The 19,896-nt window shown below is 35.8% G+C and overlaps 1 protein-coding gene across 2 annotated transcripts in view; it reads right to left on the reverse strand.

Annotated features, from left to right (window-relative positions):
• LOC120416402 (sodium-independent sulfate anion transporter-like) overlaps nt 1–19,245 on the reverse strand; it is a 33,749-nt gene extending 14,504 nt beyond the window's left edge. The window contains exon 1 of one of the 2 annotated variants that reach the window (XM_039578153.2): nt 18,784–19,245. In XM_039578153.2, coding sequence (XP_039434087.1) covers nt 18,784–18,788 — 5 coding nt within the window. In that variant the 5' untranslated portion in view covers nt 18,789–19,245. Of the gene's footprint in view, nt 1–8,865; nt 9,031–18,783 lie in introns of those variants that run through there. The other variant, XM_039578152.2, reaches the window with a different exon arrangement.
• Between the last annotated feature and the right edge of the window lie 651 nt (nt 19,246–19,896).

The following is a 19,896-nucleotide window of genomic DNA, read 5'->3' on the forward strand; positions in this document are numbered from 1 at the left end:
AATGGATCAATCAAGTTCAAGAAAAACGTACAAGTTTTGTGCTGCAATAATAAGCTCTTTTAGTGTCATAATAAGAGGCAAATTAAAAATCTTGAGCAAATTGCACGCCAACAGGGTGTGCCTCAAGGTTAAGGCGATGGTTCAATTTATGACAGGATTTCCTGTCAAATAATCTGATATTCTTGGCAACAGACCATACATCAAACTAATTGGACAAGTGCTGTGACCTAAATTCATCTAGCTTATATGGTTTCGAGAAAAATCCCTCAAATCGAACAAGTGTCAACGAGTGATTGAGAGTTTCTGGAATCTGCCGTCGGATGCCAATGACACACATTTGCCGTTTTATCAGTTTGATGAGCGCCAATGACACACGCATAGAGTACAATCGCCCTCACCGTGTAAAAGCCTCCAACAGCGATTCACCTGGCGTAAACAACTACATACTATCTATGACTTAATAGTGGAGGACATCGTAGGCGAATGGCCTAACTAAGCCCCCCTGGAAGGTCATACTAGGTGGATTTTTTTTTAAGCAAAACATTAACTGAAACACAAAAGAGGCATTTTTGGCGCCAATATTCGAAAAAAATAACCAGTGTATGATTCAAATCATACAATTTGATAACGACCAGGAACAAAACAAAAACGGGGAGAGAATCCATTGACGACTTGATGTAGGAAAATTACCTTATCACGCATTTAAACGGTGACGATAGCTATCATCGGCATGCGACGACTTGACTTGACAATAATGGGCTTTACGCCAGTTTTGAATGTTACCTTGTCAGGGTATCAGTAATTGATTTTGATTGATTCGTGGCAATCGTCACTTATGTCGTAGTCAAATGCACGCATTTTGAGGAGGCAAATTGAATCTTGCAGTAATGTTTTGTTGATTGTGCTAATTTATCAAATTTCTTGGAAAATTTGTCTGATTCTGATTAATATTGATATTTAAACCTTCTACACAGAAATTGAAAAATTACACTTTAATGAGTTCATTTTCCCCCTTACTGACACTAATTTTTCAGTTCAACAGTACGATTACACTTTTTTTGGCAATCGTAGTTGAACTGAAAAATATCTAGTGAAATAGTGAAAAGAAGTCGTTCAAAATCATGAACAGGGTTGAAAGAATCAATATTAAACGTGCTGCACGAAACACTTCTCTCTTTAGTGAGATATTGGAAAAACGAAAGATAAATGAATGCGTTGCTTAAACAGATGAACTTTAAATATCTATTGACATTTGGAGGATTAAGAGATAACTAAAAAGCTTATTAGTGATAAATTTAACTAAATCACATGAAATATAATGCTTTTTTCCTCTCTCAGTTACAAATTTCACTGAGACCGAAAAATATCGTACGGTGCCCTTTGTTAGAGATAAAAATAAATGTAAGCCTCTTTTGAAACAATTTTCATTCGCGAATCTTTTCACTGCTGTGGCAGCGGCGGCGGCTTTATACTGAAGATCAAGTTCATGACAATAAATGTCCCAAGAAGAATGTACAGTCATCCCACATATTCGGAACACCCACAAATTCGGAACACTTTTGAGATAATTTGTCAATAGCATGCCAAATGCATATTTTTGGCGACCCTACTATTCGTAGGACCTTTATTTGGACATTCTCTTGCTATTTCACTAGTAAAAGTAGTACATTTCCAACAAAAAACTGCATTTCAAGACTATTTTATTCTGAGCAGCAAAACACTGCCTCCAAATTGCTTGTTCCATAATTGTGGGATGTAATTGTGCCTCCCACAATTGTGGAACACCTAAAATTAACAGATATTTTCACAAAAAAAGTTATTAGACCATTCATTAAACATAACTAAGCTTGAGTTTCATTGGTTTCAGTGTGTGAAGTCATTATTTTGTAAAAAATATGTGCTCCTTGGGAGAACCAAAGTTTGTTTACATCCGTAAGAAAAAAGTGTTCCGAATTTGTGGATTTCAAGGGTCAATGTTTTTCTTTAAAAACTTGATATAAAACGTAAAAAAAATACAGCCAGTCTATACATCAATCGAAAGATCACAAGAAAAGCTTTCACATGGCGGTCATTATCACGGTGAGTAAGAAGGGGATTATTATGCAACTTGCATGCACCTCGGAAATTCCTCCTGGAGGTTGTTGGGGCGAATATTCTGAGTCAGAAAAATCGATTTCCAAAATATTCTGTCGGTGAAAACTGATTTTATCTCGATTTGAAGTTAAAAAACCTAATATTTCACCTAAAACCTCAAACATACTTCTACAATCTCGGTCTAACTCTGGACAAAGATGTCAATTTTCATCAAAATATCAATTCTTAGTTCCCAAAATATATTCCTGACATAGTGCACCTTAAATCGGTCCATTACTTGAGTCCCAGCGTCATGAAAAGGTGTACAATAGTGTTTTTTCTTAAAAAATATTTTCAAATTGCTCTGGTAAATAAACTGTCATGTCTGAATTCCAAAACTAACGTTGCAGCATTGTTGAAAACAAAATGAAGAACAATTTTGCAGAAAAATGAATGAAATTTTATTCATTTTCAGTAAAGTTATGTTCATTTTAGTGGTGAACGGCCCGAGCGGTTTAGGCTTTCAGGACTTTTGTGATATTTACTCGTAGAGTCAAAACAGATCAGTAAACTTCACTTATCTGTATATTACACTTTTTGAAGATTACATTTTTGCGGTAACACTTTCAACTTTTACGCGCACGATCACATCACTTTGCATTGAGATCTTCGTCGAACCAGTTCTCTACGTTGAAGCCAGACTTCTGGAGCAACACGAGAAAAGGGCGGATAAGCATTTTGACAGTTTGAACTATTTTGCTATTTCTCAAGCTACAGGTAACTTTTTCTCAAAATTTAATGTTTGAAACAAGAGCTGGCCTTCCCAGCTACCGTTTAACAGAATAGGTTTCGTAAAATAGTTGCCTACTGCCTGGGAAATTGTAAAATAGTTGCAGCTGTCAAAATGCTCATGCGCCCTTTTCAAATGTTGCTCCAGACTTGTCCTCCAGACCTCTTCGCCGAGCCATGCCAGACCCGAACTCTGCTACGTCCCTGGTTGACTCCACGGCGGCTAAGTCCCGGCGGACTCTTCCCAGCGGCTAAGTCCCGGCGGACTCTTCACAGCGGCTAAGTCCCGGCGGACTCTTCACAGCGGCTAAGTCCCGGCGGACTGCGGCCTCCACCGCTAAGTCCGGCTGGACTGGGGCCTCTGCTACTGGTGGCTGCTGGCGGGTCCGGCTGGTCTGGGGCTTCTTCAGGATCTGGAACTGGACTGGGCTTGAACTGGCTGGAACTGACTGGAACTAACTGGAACTAACTGCCCTCCTCAAGAATTTTGGGGTTTTTATAGTCAGTCCCCGAAAACTCTACTAAATTTTGTTCTACTAAAAGTGGTCCGTTTCGATGAGAAGCATCGATGAACCTCATGAATTAAATTATGCAGACCTCTGCAATTCTTCATGACTTTCCGTATGGTGTAGTGAGTACACCTCAAAATCGGAAGTCATGGGTTCGAACCATTGTCGTGAAACTTTAAAATATGTTATTGGAATATCAAAATTATGTTCCTAAAACATTCTCAAAAATGTAAGTCAATAATGAGAAGGTCGAATTCTCCTTTGAACAAACATGCCCATGAATTTGGTTAAGCCACACCCTCAATTTCCCCTGTCGAATAACATCGCACATTCATAATTGAAAGCTTAACCATTTTTTTGATTGCCTAACAATTGGCGAAATTTAATAAAGGGCTTTTCAGGTGAGAATGACTCATGATCCACACCTGTACATAAGCTTAATTATTTGTCGCGCAACGCGAGTCGACGTGTAAAATTATTTATGCTTGCGTAAGCGCGCATGGTCAGAACTGTGGTGAGGATCGAAAATGGACAAATTTAATGATTTAAATTTGAGGTCGCTGCAGTGGGAAAATTGTTGCCAATTTTCAAAATTCTTCGATATTTTACTCATTCCTGTTATTAACAGCTACTACGATCATACTCAGTAGGATGTAACAAAAATTACTTTTTGGCGGGCATTCAGGGGCTGGTTGCGGTGGGCATACTTAGCTTAAATCTCAAATATGAGCTTGATTGAACTTAATAGAAGCTGTCACTTTGCATTTTAATTTTAAATGGGATTTAACCATTAAAAAAATGGGTTTTCAAAAATGTAGATTTTTAGGCACTTTGGCCACTAAAGCGTTTATCTACAACATCATTGGCATGTAGGACAGATCCTTGCGCATTTTTTGGTATAATAACATTGAAGTTTTGAGCAAAATGAAATGGCGCGTCGCCTATCTTTTCTGCTGAGCTGTTTTTTTTTTGAAAAAAAAAAATCAAGACATTGAAGGCCTGAGCTCCAGAGTGCTTCAATTCAATGTTATATATACCAAAACATGCGCAAGGATCTGTCCTACATGCCAATGATGTTGAAGATAAACGCTTTAGTGGCTAAAGTGCCTAAAAATCTACATTTTTGAAAACCATTTTTTTACGAGTTGAATCCTATTTAAAATTAAAATGCAAAGCGACAGCTCCTATTAAGTTCAATCAAGCTCATATTTGGGATTTGAGCTCAGTACGCCCACCGGAACCAGCCCATGAATGCACGCCAAAAAGTAATTTTTGTTACATCCTACTGAGGATGATCGTAGTAGCTGTTTATAACAGGAATGAGGTCAATATCGAAGAATTTTGAAAATTGGAAACAATTTCCTCACTAAAATAGACATAACATTACTGAAAATGGATAAAATTTCATTCTTTTTTCTGCAAAATTGTTCTTCATTTTGTTTGCAACAATGCTGCAACGTTAGTTTTGGAATTCAGACATGACAGTTTATTTACCAGAGCAATTTGAAAATATTTTTTTAAGAAAAAACACTATTGTACACCTTCTCATGACGCTGGGACTCAAGTAATGGACCGATTTAAGGTGCACTATGTCAGGAATATATTTTGGGAAATAAGAATTGATATTTTGATGAAAATTGACATCTTTGTCCAGAGTTAGACCGAGATTGTAGACGTATGTTTGAGGTTTTAGGTGAAATATTAGGTTTTTTAACTTCAAATCGAGATAAAATCAGTTTTCACCGACAGAATATTTTGGAAATCGATTTTTCTGACTCAGAATAGTCTCCCCAACAACCTCCAGGAGGAATTTACGAGGTGCATGCAAGTTACATAATAATCCCCTTCTTACCCACCGTGATTATGTTCAATTATCGATTTGCTATGATTTTTTGAACATTGACCGATCTGTAAACTGTTCCGAATATGAGGGATGACTGTACCACCTAACGGGACGACTTTGTGAGAAGGGAAATTGTAATGACTTGCAGTTTTTTGAGCTGTCAAAATGAAAAAAAAAACGAAAATTAACAAGAGTGCAATGTTACCAATATGATAAGAAAATTAAAAAAAAATCTTTTCTTTTTTCTCAACTTCTTAACATTTGTTCTAGAAATCGACTCGAAATTCGCTCGCCTGATGCTGATAAGACTCGCGCCACCACAGGTGATTTAAACGTGCTTCTTGGCAACACAACTGCCAAAAGTGAGCTCAGCTGATTTATTCTACACTTATATGACCGCCTTATAAAACGATTTCCGTTGATGGGTCCTCTTCTTTAAAAAATGACTCAAAAATTGCCCTTTGTTTATCTCTGCTAGCCTTATCAGGACGAAAATTTTGCTTTTTTTGCACATCTTTCATTTTACAAGGCGCCATTGCAGCATCAATTTAGATAAGGTTCGGTCAGGTACTTTTCAAAATTAAAGCAACAAATAAATGACACGTAAAATCAACAACAAAACAGCACGCGAATCCTGGAGGTGCTTATCGCAATTTTTTGGAGGTGTGTATTCTGCGTTATGTTTGTAGTCAGCTTTGCATTTGATCTAACAAGAACTTGATTCTGTTGGGATTGCAAAATTAACGCCAACAAGGCAATTCCTCACACACAAATCTTTCCTGTGAGCCAAAAATATTGAAAATCTGACAACCCTATCAAGAGTTATGAGCACTTAAATGTAACTTATAAACTCTTTTGAAACCGGATTTCAGATATTCTGATGAAAATGATGTCCGGATTAATCATGCGATCCATCGTTGATTGATTAATAGAATGATTTTTTTTTTCGATGAGCCAAGAAATTATTATTATTAATATCTGAGAACTTTTTTAAAAATTGTGAGCATGTATGTGTTGATTATACCCTTTAAGGAAGCAGAATCTAAATATTTTAATCGATTTTATCTGAACATCTAACAACCTTATAAAAAAACGAGTGATTAAGCTTAGCTTATAGAACATTTTAAAGGCGGAAAAAGTTTTTTTTTTGATAAATGTACTACATAAATATAGGGAAAGCGCCAACCATCTCGAGGTGAGTTAAGTAATGTTTTAATAAGAAAATCGCATGAAATTGCATTTAAGGGTTTTCTTCGACTGCAGCCGCTTAAATTTAGTAACAATTCAGTACCTTTTACATGGAGAAAAACAGTTTCGATAATCGTGAACAAGTGTTCATGAAATTCGGAACCACGCACCATTTTTGAGCATGGTTCCGAATTTGAGAACGCTTGATGTTTTTTCTCCACGTAAAAAGACTCCACAATACATTTAAAACGAATCTGTAAATGTTACTTAGAAATAATCAATGCATAATAATAAGTAAAAACAATATGACAAAGATTAAAGAAAAAGTTATTCAAAATTAAATATTAAACACATTTTGATGGCTTATTTTTTACTAACAGTATTTTTTACGAAAATAATTTAGCTGCAAAAAATTGGATTATTTTTTAGAATGATTTGAGAATCGAGATTTGTTTTCTGCTTCCTGTTTATTTTTTTATTTTTATCATCCAAAAAGGGCTTAAATTGAATGTTTGGCAACAGTAAGTCTTGATTTAAAAAAAAACTTGTTTTTTCCAAAGCAATCAGATAATTTCACACGAGTTTCATTATTATTTCAAACTCAAATCGATAGTTTCCAAGATACCATCGATTAAAAATTCATGATCGAATGGTTCGAAATCAAAAAATCTAAATTTCAGTTCTTGTAGCAGCAACCTGCGTACAACAATGTCTTAACAAGAAAATTGTAGGGATGTTTTTTTCAGATTTATCTTTTTTCCAGAGAATGACAAGACTGAAACAATTTAAAAATAAGTAAAAAAAGGTATTTTGCTTTGAAAATTCATCCTTATAAGGCCGATGCAAATAAATATTTTCAAGGTTTTCAAAGTTACTTTGAAACACATTTGCAACAGCCCTTATGACTTTTACTCGAAAATTACGCATTTTTTTCGAAAAGTCGCAAAAAAACTGTTTGATTATAAAAAATAAAATTTGCAACAAACAAGTTTTTTTGGTCTTTTTAGGATGAATTTCCATTTAAGAGCAATTCCAGCCCAAAACAGGAATTTTTTAGGTTCTTTTTTTCTCGACCCTCTCAGATTTCAATGAAACTTTGTAGACATGTTATTATACGCCTATGTAAGCCATTTTTGTGTATATCGAGCCAGTTCCACTCGATAAAGACAGTTGAGAAGGGCGTAAGCGTTTTCAATATTTTTGTACTTCGTAATTTGAATATCTCTGTATCTCAAAGCCGCTTTTATGAGATTATTAGATTTTTAAGCTTAAAATATATTTTTTTTCGTTCAAAATTTTTGTGAATATAGCTCAATCCTGCATTAAGCTATCTTCACAAAAATTTTGAACAAAAAAACGTGGGCTCATTTTTAAATTTGACTTTTGAACATAAAAATCAAAAAATCTCATAAAATTGTCGTGTTTATTTCTTTCAGTGTATTTTTTTCGTAAACCCGTCAAATATCCTACAAGTTTGTCTTTGACCACTTTTTGATACTATGCAACGGCTTTGAGAAATAGCGATATTTAAATTACGAAACATAAAAATATTGTAAACACTTACGCCCTTCCCAAATGTCATTATCGAGTGAAATTGGCTCCATATACACAAAAATGGCTTACATAAGCGTAGGATAACATGTCTCCAAAGTTTCATTGAAATCAGAGAGGGTCCGGTACAACCGATTCCCTATTTGACATGGAATTGCTCTTATTTTTTTCAAAAACCACTATTATTCAAAAACATATAACATGATGAAAACCTAAACCTCCGTAATACACTAAAGCTCAAAATTTGATTATATTTGTAAAAATATAGAAATCAAGAGGGATAAAGTTTATCAAAATCGAGTTTTTGTGATCATTTTTTATCAACAAAACTCCCAAGCTCGAGAAAGAGGTGGGATTTGTATGGAAATTCTCCCTCCCTCTTCCATGTACCCATTTTTTTCTGAAAAGTCCTAATCATAGTCCACAACTTTGCCAAATTGTTTAGAAAATCCATTCTTAAGATACAGATTTTCTAATATTTGCCTGATTTCAATTCTTCTGTCTATGGTAAGATGATTTAGTTTATAAAGTTAAAATTTGATTTAAAAAAGCCAAAAACAAATCTTATACCTTTCATTGATAAGAAAGGCAAAAAAATATCAGGTTTAACTATTGGCAAAATTCCAAAATCAGCTGCAAAATCATAAACTCAAAACATTATTGCTCTAAGTCTTAGCATAAAAGCAAACCATGACTAGTATGAATTTTTAAAAGCAGCTATATTTTGAACCAGTCGTGAAAAAAATCATCATCATTACATAATGTCAAAATCCCCCTCAAAACAAATTGAGACATTTTCACTTCTCCTGTTGTTTACAACTTGCACGTTTTCCCCTTACGGCGCACATCTCCTCCATATTTGCGCACTGATAACGGACATTTCCCACATCTTCACCACCGCCAACCTCTCACCTTATCTCAATCCGAGGAATCTTCAAATCCATCTTCGCACCGCCACCTGAATTACGCGCCACAAATAGTAGTTGAACCAACTATCTAGGCGCACTCCCGCCCGCGGTATCTCTCCCGACTAAACGATCCCTAGCGGCGATCGCAACGATCCGCGACCCAAACCCCGACTAAATCTAAGCCACAAATTTCCGTTGCAACATCCATCCCAACGGTCATGTTCCGTTTTTGGCAGCAAAAACCAACCAACACATGGCCAAACAACTAGACACTAGGACTAGGAAAATTTCGCGATGCTTTCAAGTGGGAAATTTGACTTGGTGATGCTCGCTTGCCGCAAAACTCTCTTTTGTCAAGAAATGCTTGCATAGCATAGCATAGCATAGCATAAATTAATTTTGACGTTTTGATGCAGAAGTTCTAAGTCAACATTGACAATGTGACTTGAGAACATAACCTCAACGAATTGCTTCCCCGTTCTACAGTACAAAACCACCTAACGGAACTTCCGAGCAAGTTCATGGGCGTCCGTTCACTGGCCGCAGCTGTTCGCCGAAAGGGCCATCTCAAATGGGCCGTAGTTGGTTTCCCAACGGTAGCCAAGTCTGATGGTTGGCTGTGGTGGTGGGCGGCCACAAACTTCTTGGATCACTGTCAAGTTCAAGATGAGTCGAAAAATCTTGGCATGCGACGCGACGCCAAACGAACGGTCGTTGGCGTCCAAGACCCTGCCTGCTAAGGTTGGCACCATCTTGTGTCTTATTTGTAAAATTTAAAGCAGTTTAATTTCCTTTCATTCAAATTCCAAATTTCTCTTCAAAGTTCTAACCTTTCTTAAAATCTCCTGGTTGGCATCACCATTTGCACTAATCACCAGTTAGGGAGGGGAAACATTTCAATATCTCTAGTTTTAAACATACCGACAAGTCTGCCCGCAATCCTGTTGAATGTGGAGGTGTGCGAGCACATGAATGAAAATAAGTCATTCGTACGAATCGTACGTCATTTGGTCAGCCAGGTTGGAATTTTCGCACTGCGTTACCATTATGTCTTGGGAGATGACGTTAGGTGAAAATGTTCAAGAAGATTAGGAAGTTTGCGCAGGCGAAAAAAAACAACAAATCATTGTCACATGAGATTGTTGGAAGATGTAATCCACCGTACATGATGCCTCTATCTCTGGGAATTTTGCAAATTTTAATCTTTTTTTCAAGAAATGACACATTTTGAGGTAGGTTGTGGGGTTCATGTAAACATTGCAGAGCCATAAATGAGATTTTGTTGTTTTTATCTAGAGTTGGCTCATAAACATCACATATCTGGTAGCTTCCATACTAAACACTGATGTTTTCATCAAATAAACAGGCTTAATTAATTGTGAAAGGTTTTGACTTAAACATATTTTTTCGCTTTTGTTTTCTTACAAATTTTGTAATTGAAAAAAATACTGTATCTAGAAAAATTTAATTACCATGATTAAAACAGAATTTTTAAATTTATATCGATCTATTCAAACTTTCACAATTTTTTTCGAACCAATCAATTGTTTTTTACAAAAGTAAAAAAAAAAATGAAATTACAAGCCTTCCCTTGCAATTTTAGTAACTTTTTTTTTCTTAATTTTGCTGACTCTTGGTGACACCTTTATTTACAAGCAATTATTGTTCCAAAATTGATTATGATGTAACACACAGCTGAAAAAAACTCTAAAACTCTGTAATGTACCTCAAAAGAACTTATTGTATCTTGATTATATTCACCAATAAAACCGAATTGAAAATTGAAAATTGAAATTACAAGCCATGTTTTCAACATTTTAATGAAAAAAGTGTTTTTAAATGCATTATATACCTGTCCAGTTGTTTTGCCATCATTAGTTTCCAAAATATCTAAGTATTGGCGAAAATTTTATTTTTTGCGAAAAATATAATTTTTGCGGTGCTGTACATTGGAATTTCATAAAAATTAAAAACATTTTTAAACAAGCTCAAACATGGTAAATATTTTTTGCCCCCTGATTTTTACGACCAATTTTCAAGGGGGGCGACATAAACTTTGAAAAATATTTGCAACGGCTTTAAGAATTTTGAAAAAGTGATTTTTGGAAAGTACCTAACGAAATTCTTCGTGAAACAAAATCCAAGTATCATTTTTGGCTTAAAAATTGAATTTGAAATGAAAAAGTATTTTTGTGATTTTTCGATTAAATGAAACGCTTTCGAGTTGAAGCAATATATACGGAAACAAATTTCATCAATCTTTTTTATTTGTCTGGATAAACTCTGGAGTCCCACCCGTGTGGATCAATCGGACCGCGCACTGGACTTACAATCCAGAGGTCGCCGGTTCGAATCCCGCGGCGGGCGCTCTAAAATTCTTTGTGTAAATATGGGTATTCGGCGCCGTCGCTCCGTGCCATACTTTCATACACTTAGGAGCCCAGGGCGGCGAAGTCCTTCTAGATAAAAAGGAAGACACTAGTGGTTGGTACTAACAATGGTGGCCGACAGCTATAAAGTCAACTTCGTTTCGGATAAACAATGTCCAAATAAGGCAATTGTAGAAAACTTTCGCAACTTTTTTAGTATCTTTTTTTCAGAGTTGGACGAGGATGGACTCTATTTTAAAAAAATAGAAAAGAACAATTGTTCTGATATTTTTTACCTCAAAATAGCTTAACTCGAAAAAGGAGCCCGCTATCAGAAATACGCAAAAGTTCAAATTCAATTTTGCATTCAAAAAATATTTTTGGATCGATTCTTTCCAAAAGTTACTTTTTTCCAAAAATCTTTATTTTGGCGATAAACTAAATGTTTGTCATAAACCTATAGCTCAAAAGTTGGCACTTTTTGTTCACTAAAACATATAAAAAATCGAAATGGTCAAACTTTGTCAACATCAAGGTTTTGTGATAAAAAGATAAATGAAAAAAAATATTACTATTACGGGTACTTATCCCCGAATAGACCTAATCCATAAATTACAACTTTGTTGAAGACACCAAAACGATACAGATATAAATTTTTCAATAATTGCATTTCACTTGTCTATGGACGGCCCCCTAAATTGTATGGATACTTGTATGGAGAAATCAATGATGACAATGGCTTACTTTGACCAAACGAATCGGTGAACAATGATTTATCCAAAACATAAATATAAAAATTTAATATAGTTATTTTTTACGAAATTATATAGTGCTCCATTATTTAAAAAAATGCATGTGATTCTGGGGACTTTTTAGATAAATCCCTCCCTTGAATTGAAAAAAATAAACGTAGTTTTGAAATAATTAAAATATACTAAGTTGTTTTGCCTTCCTCACTGAGGTAAGGCCGGCTCTAAAAATGAACTTGTCACAGAAAGCTCGTAGACCCTCCTTCATGTATACCTAACGAATCAGAATCGAAAAATGAACAAATGTCTGAGTGTGTTTGTGACCAAAATTCTCTCTTTTCTCAGAACTGGCCGAACCGATTTTGGTCAAACCAGTTGCATTCGATTTGGTTTAAGGTCCAATACGTAGGGGAACTATACCCTTTCTCAGCCTATTTCTATTATCGGCCTATCAGCACTTTGATCATGAATTACAGCTTTCATCAAGTGTTTTTGACTGTTCCAAAGTAAAAAATACCTGTAATAAAAGTGAGCAAGCAACTCTCCATTGTTGATACATCTGAAATATTGATTTAATTGCGGAAAACTGCAAAAGTGATGAGAATTGGTCGAACGGCTTAGAGTGATTAAAATGGGTATATTTCCCCTACCTATTCAATCTATATATATAAAAAATTTCGACGGTTTTGTTCGAACGCGAATCAATTCAACACGGAACGTCGGATCGAGGTGCTCTTTGTTGCGTTGGGTTCGTATAAGTCTAAGGAAGGTTCTTACGCTGAAAAGTTACAACTTTGGCCACTCTGGAACCGATTCCGGAAAATCTGCAGATTGTATGGGAAAAGTTGCGTAAAATCAAATTTTGATCACAGCAGCCTCAGCCTAAGGAAAAAAATTAAAAACGTCAACAAACGAAAAAGGAAAAGACAAAGTTTTTCGGGTAAGGCTTGTTTTATAAAGATTCGATAAGTAGTTCAAAAGTTATGTGTAAAAATTTGTTTTTGAATTTATGTTAGAAAGTGACCGGAATAGACTCAAATACCATCATGTTATAAATCGTTGGTTAGGTAATCGAAAGACCTTTCCATCGAGTCCAAAACATTGAAGATCTGGCAACCCTGTCACGAGTTTTGACCTTTTATATTTTTGTACTTTTTTATTGCGGATTTTAAGAAAAAAAACTAGATGAAAACTAGATGAAATTTCAGGCCTCAACTGACAACTGCTCTTCTCTCCTTATTGAAACTCTCAGTTCCGAACATAGCCGAACACGTTTTCGTGTTTACCCACTCGCGATTGACATTTTCCTTTTCTCTCTCATTCCCGCTTCCACGATCATCCTACCACAACAGCGTTCAACCACAAAAGCCGCCACAAAACCAATTTCGCAAACGCAGTTTAACGGGACGTCATGCACAGAAAAAAAAATCATGGTAATATTACATCTGGGAAGGGGTACATCTTTTATGTAAAAAAAAGGTGTAATTTTACCTCTGGAAATGTGTAATTTTACCACATTTCTGGTGTAATGTCACTTTTTCATTCTAAATTGAGGTAAAATTACATCATAAAAGAGGTAATATTCAACCTTCCAAAATTAAAGCTTCCAAATTTAAATTATTTTTTTCTGTGTGCGTGGTCGGCTCCTAATCGCCATCTCGCGTTAGTTCATTGCAGTTTTCGGAGAGATTGAGAGACTCAGCGGTGAGAGCGCATAGTCGAGGAAAAGGGGAGGAATGATAGAGAGAGATTGACATCGCTGGGAATCACGAGACACAAGAAGAGATCTCGCAACCTATAGTGACGGCCGCTATACTCTCGCTCGGATGTTTTTGGGGCAGAGATAATCAATTGATAGCTTTTCTATCAATCATTTGCAACACTGCACAGTGGTCCAGATCGCAAAATTAAGTGGAAAATGGATTTTCCGAAAAATGGTGACGTTTTGGAGCTTTGGTGTCTTCAGAAGAGTTGTTGCAAATGGAAAGGGGCAACTTTTGGTTTGGTTGAAAATTAGGGTGGTTCACGATTAGGGTGATTTTGAAAATCTAACTTTTCGGGAATATTTTTGGGAATTTTTATGTCTTCTAAAAAGTTGTTGGGCTGGCCAATTCAAGCAACTTTGTCGAAGACACTAAAATTTTATCTCGTAATCTACGCCTTCTATGACCAAATTTATAGAAAGCATCTGAGCAAACCTGCAAAAATCAGTTTTTTTAAATGATAATTTTACCTGGAAACCCAAAATATGACCAAAAATCGATTTGTTGACATTTTGGCTCAATTCTGAGGACAGATTCAGATTCAGTTGGCAAAATTACATGGAAGAACTTATATTTGGACAATTTTCGAATTTCGTTAGGGTGGTCCCATATGGTTTTCCCTTGAAAATTAGACTTTTTCAAATGAAGATATCTCAAGTTTAAAGAAAAACACCCCTGAGATTTTTTCAGCGTTTGTAGTGCTAGATCTCCTCTTTCAAATGCAACCTAGTGCTTAAAATTTGGCTTGCGCCATTTCGAGATATTTAAGTTTTAAATTTGCATCTTTTTTACCTTAAAATGGCTGTAGCTTTTGACCCTTAAGTCCAAATTGACATGTCAAAAAATGAAAATGTTCGTTTTGTAGAGCTCTAAAAGTGCTCCGAATATCACTTTTCTCTAAAAGCTAACCCTGAATTGTCACGTTCAAAAAACTGATTTTTGCAGGTTTGCTCAGATGCTTTCTATAAATTTGGTCATAGAAGGCGTAGATTACGAGATAAAATTTTAGTGTCTTCGACAAAGTTGCTTGAATTGGCCAGCCCAACAACATTTTATAAGACATAAAAATTCCCAAAAATATTCCCGAAAAGTTAGATTTTCAAAATCACCCTAATCGTGAACCACCCTAATTTTAAACCAAACCAAAAGTTGCCCCTTTCCATTTGCAACAACTCTTCTCAAGACACCAAAGCTCCAAAACGTCACCATTTTTCGGAAAATCCATTTTCCACTTAATTTTGCGATCTGGACCACTGTGCACTGGTCCAAACCCATCGAATCACCAATTGTTGGTAAAGAGTGAGGAAGGCACCAACCACATAGGCGGATTAAATTAGTTTTTAATATTTTGAAAACAACCTTCAGCAGTTTGACGAAACAAAGTTAACGTTAAAGAAATCGATTAAAATTAACGGTAATTTTTTTTCCTAAAATCAATTAAGCTAAAAACATGACACAAGATCGATAATCCTAAAAATTGAAAAGAAAAAAAACTATGTAAAAGAATGTACTAGATTTTTTGCTTTTTGCGAATGAATGGTCACATTTTTAAGGTACGTTTAAAAAGTTCACTGCTCTTAAAATGTTTCAAACGTCAAAACCCAACTTGCATCACATCAAATTGATGCAGCCTCGTGTAACAATCAACTAATCAGCTTATCAAACACACGTATACACGTGTTTCATTAAAAGGTGTAATCATTCCAGTAGCGTTGGTGGCACAATCTGCACCGCGCCAAGAGCGCACCACTTAATCCTGGCTAGACCACGCGAAATTCCACTTGAAGAGTGCAGGGGAAAAGCCATAAATGTCAAATCCTTCAACTCTTTAAAAAGTGAATGGTTAACAAATCATTGATATAAAGCCGATACGTTTGCGCCCTGATAAGCCACGAGAGAGGGGAGGGGGCAATAAAGACTTTAGCCTTAATCCCTATGCAATTGACGTTGGTGCACGCGTCATCAAAGGTAATTCCTGAATGTTTATTTTTCTGTCGATTGCTTTTGAGGTTTTGATTTTAAGATGTCAATTTAAATTAAACTTTAAGTTGAAAAATACAAATCCTGCAATCATTCGAAAACATTCTTGAAAGTGCAGTGCCTTCTTTAACAATTAGGCGCTTTACCAGCCTGGAAACGCGTAGCCTACACATTTCATAGGCTGACGCATTACAAGCGTTGATTGTGCGATAAAAGAAATTTGATTTCAATTTTATGACAAAAGAGAGCCCGACCATAAATTAAACACGTGATACGATTTGATTAAGGTGTTATAAAACGATTCACTACACGGGCCAGCAATTACACCGGATTTGCACTCACTTAATCAATACTGGATTCGGCTGGATTTGTTTTACGATTCAGTCTGGAAAGATTTTGTTATTTTTTCCCAAAATTTCGAATTTTTCGAGGTGACTTAACTTGAAACTGCACATGCAGCTAGTTTTATTTTTTCAAATATTTGTTTACACACTGCATAAAAATAATCATCTACCTTACTTAAATCCAATAACAATGATAACTTCCGCAAATGGTTCTTATCGATGATTGTCTCCACCTTAACAACCGATTTTTCCACCCACACAAAACAACGGACCATAAAACTGTTCAAAAGGTCCGGCAAATAATGGTGGGACAATCGGGTGAAGTAGAAAATGGCGATATTTTTAACCTATATTGCCCTCATTGCGAATTTTATTCGGGGCTTATCGCGGGGCAGGGTTTTTTTTTCGCGAATATCATTAAAACTCAATAAAGTGGCCATTTGATTCGGTTGAGAGCGAAAACAGAAATTGATAGATTAGCTGTAATGGGGGCGATGACATTGGGGTTGCAACATTTTTCAACAATTTATATAAAATTTTAGATTACGTGTTAGGTGAGTATAGTCAAATTATCTGGGTCTATATTAAACGAATCTAGATTGTTCGTGAAGTTTGTTAAGTTTATCCAAACTTATTTTTGTTTATGCTTGAAAGTGGTTTAATAATTAGGTTTAAAAAAATTAAACTTCCAAGCCAAGCTATTTTTTTTTAAAACGCTTTAAATTGAAGGTAAAGTTTCAAAAAAATAAATAAAAAACAATAGATTATCTGTACAATTTAATCGGATGTTTATGTAAACAAAAAACAATAAATTATAAAGAAGCAACCGAGTACGAAGCAAATGACTAATCAACTTTACTTACTTAAATTGTCCTAAAAAAAACACTTTATAGTGATAATTAAATAAATGTAAAGAAAATTTAAAGATTTTTGGTTAAGATTGATGCAGAATGTTGGTTGACTGTTCAATCTTATGTTAAAATATTGTGTTTTATAAATATGCTATGAAGCGCCCCCTATAAAAATCAAGGAACCAAAATGAAAGTATAAACAATTTCGAAGGATTTACCATATTTTGTGTAGTTTTGTTTGATTATTAGTGAAAAAAAACTTTTGTCTAATATAAAAGAAAACACCTTTGTTTTTTCCCATTTTTTTTTAAACTCGTTAGCTCGGTAAAGCAATCATTTTTTATCACATGTGAATTATGTGAAAAAAAAACAGAAAATTTATATCCAAACATAAGTCTTTTTAAAATATGTCTCATATTGGTTAACTAGGGGAAATATACCCAATTTAAGCCTAATAAGCGGTCGTGTTTGAATGATGCTGGATAATCTGGAGTGTTCCTTGAAATTTACTAAAACCAAGTACAACAACGAGTAGAGAAACTTTTGTGAATATTTCTGTTTATTTTGGTCACTTTTATTAAAAGTAGCATTGAAAATAAATGTTTACCAAATGCATTCTAACCAGTCAAGTGCATTGGGCTACGCCCATTTTCCTATTTTCAGCTTAGTTCTTTTTTTCGTCCAGCGCTCTTTTAGGTCTGCTTAGTGCTGCTAAAATTGATGAAATTTTAAGCGAACACTCACGAAAAGTAGCATTTGTAGAGAAAATTTCCTGGCATCACTAGCTCACTTCAACAGGCGCTGCTTATGGTGTTGGTGGCCACCCTTTGTTCTTTATTTGCCTTCGCTTCTCGCTCGGTTTTCTGCAGCCTTCGATTGGAATAGGTCGTCAAAATTCAAACGTCAAAAGACTTGGCGCGTTTGTTTTTTGATGGCGCTTGCTTATTATTTACATTTTTCGGGATTATTTTTCAAGTGAGTGACTAACTAATGTGCAAAGGAACATGTTGCCGGCAGTTGGAAGCAATTTTATATCTTATGCGCTTTGAAAACGTTAGCGCAAGTGAAAAGATATTGATGGCGACTTTCGTTAAGCAGTTAACCTCTCATCTTACGTGAGGATGTGTGTGCCACCAAAATGATGAGAAATGGTCTCGTAAAATAGAAATTATGATCAAAAGTGCATTAAATTTGATCTTTTTGGCCAGTAAATGGCATAAATTTGCGTGCTTACTTGAGGCGGTGCTGTTCCTGGTAAGTTCATAGCCTAAATAGTATTTTTGGAGCTTCAATCGAGCATCAAAATCAAATTTTCCAACGAGTTGCAAACAACTAGTGCATATATCCCCGAAATTTCCGGGACAAAATTCCCGGGATTTTTCCAAAACCAGGAATTCTCGACCCCGATTTTTTTTATAATTTGTCCCGGGAAGTCCTGAAGCTGAAAAAATAAAATTTTGGTCTGGAAATTCAGATAAGGTTGTGGAAATAGATAACCAGCTGAAACTTAGTAATTTGTTCGATGAAAATAACTTTCTCTATCATACAAATGTGACACAATTGGTCACCTGACGTTTCACAACAGGATGCCCCAAAGTCTGGTTCGTTCCTAAAAATAAGCATACTCTTCTGCCCACCTGGTCCATCTGTGCGTGTCATATGTACTGACAAAAAAATTTAACACGTGTGTGCTAAATTTCACTTTTCTGACAGATGATCTCGACTCGTAAGAAAATTACTTTTTATAATTGAAATATTGATTAATGCAATCAATTGTATTTTTTTTTTGCTAAAATTTTATAACAAAGTAAATTGATTTTTTTTACAAAACGGAAAAATAAAAATAAACAAGTTCTTTACACTTACGACATCTTGCTGCTAAGTCAGGCACCTTCTTAGAAACAATCGAGCCAAAATCGCAATAAAATACTGCCACTGGCTCACTTTCGGATCACGATCCCTCGTCGTCGTTCGTCGTTCACAACATAAATCTGTCACTTTTCGTCAAAAAAAAATTAAATCTGCTTGCACTCTGTCCCCTGATCGGCTAGGCAAAACCAAAACAATAACTAACCGAACAACTGTCACTGTCACACACGCCGGGCGCTAAAAGCCGAAAACAATCACATATTTCTTCGCAAATCACGACGGCTTTCGCGAACTTCCAATCAAATAAATTTCACTTTTTTCTCTCGCGCTTGTGAACAATTCGCACACCCAAAATGAAACCGTTTCTAGAACTTTGAGGTTAACTTTTCGCTTTCTTTCGTTTCGAGACCTCTCGGAGGAGGATCTTCCCTCGCGGCACGTTGACAGCTGACTGAAGGATCGTCCGCGGCCGGTGGCAAATTTTAATTGATTCGCGGCGGCGCAAACCATATGCGTGTAGTAAGTGGTACCTACTATCATTCGTCAGAAGCACAATACACAAGTACCGGCCAGCGTGTTCTTGGGGCACTCACGGTGAGTGAGTGAGAGAAGTACGCGCGCCCGCGCAACTCACGAGTTGCCGAATGACGGGTGAGTGATTATCGTGATGCACACGCGACGCGGCGAGATGAGATTATCAGTTTGGTAGAAAATTTTGTTGACGTTAAGTGAATTTGTGATAAGATTTCGCTAAACCTTGAAATTTTAGTGATTTATTGGTTTTGGGATTTTCCTTTATTTTTCATGTAACTGCAAAACAGTGGAATTTATCACAAAATTATTGATTTGCTGAGGGGTTACACAGAAAAAAAATGATGGTGATATTCATCAGGAAATGGTGACAAATTTTGTGGCAAAAAAAATGATTAATTTTACCCAAGTCATCAGTTTTTGATAAATATTCATCAGGTTCACATTTTTACACATTTGTTGTGTAATATTAGCATTAGCATTAGCATTTGGAGGACGCCCCACCACCGGAAGGCTCCACAACGCTTATCCCACTGTTTGGTGTGGTTGTGTTAGACCCTCATCCGGAATAATAATCCA

This window comes from Culex pipiens, chromosome 1 (genome assembly GCF_016801865.2).
Source record: "Culex pipiens pallens isolate TS chromosome 1, TS_CPP_V2, whole genome shotgun sequence".
NCBI classification, from domain to species: Eukaryota; Metazoa; Arthropoda; class Insecta; order Diptera; family Culicidae; genus Culex; species Culex pipiens.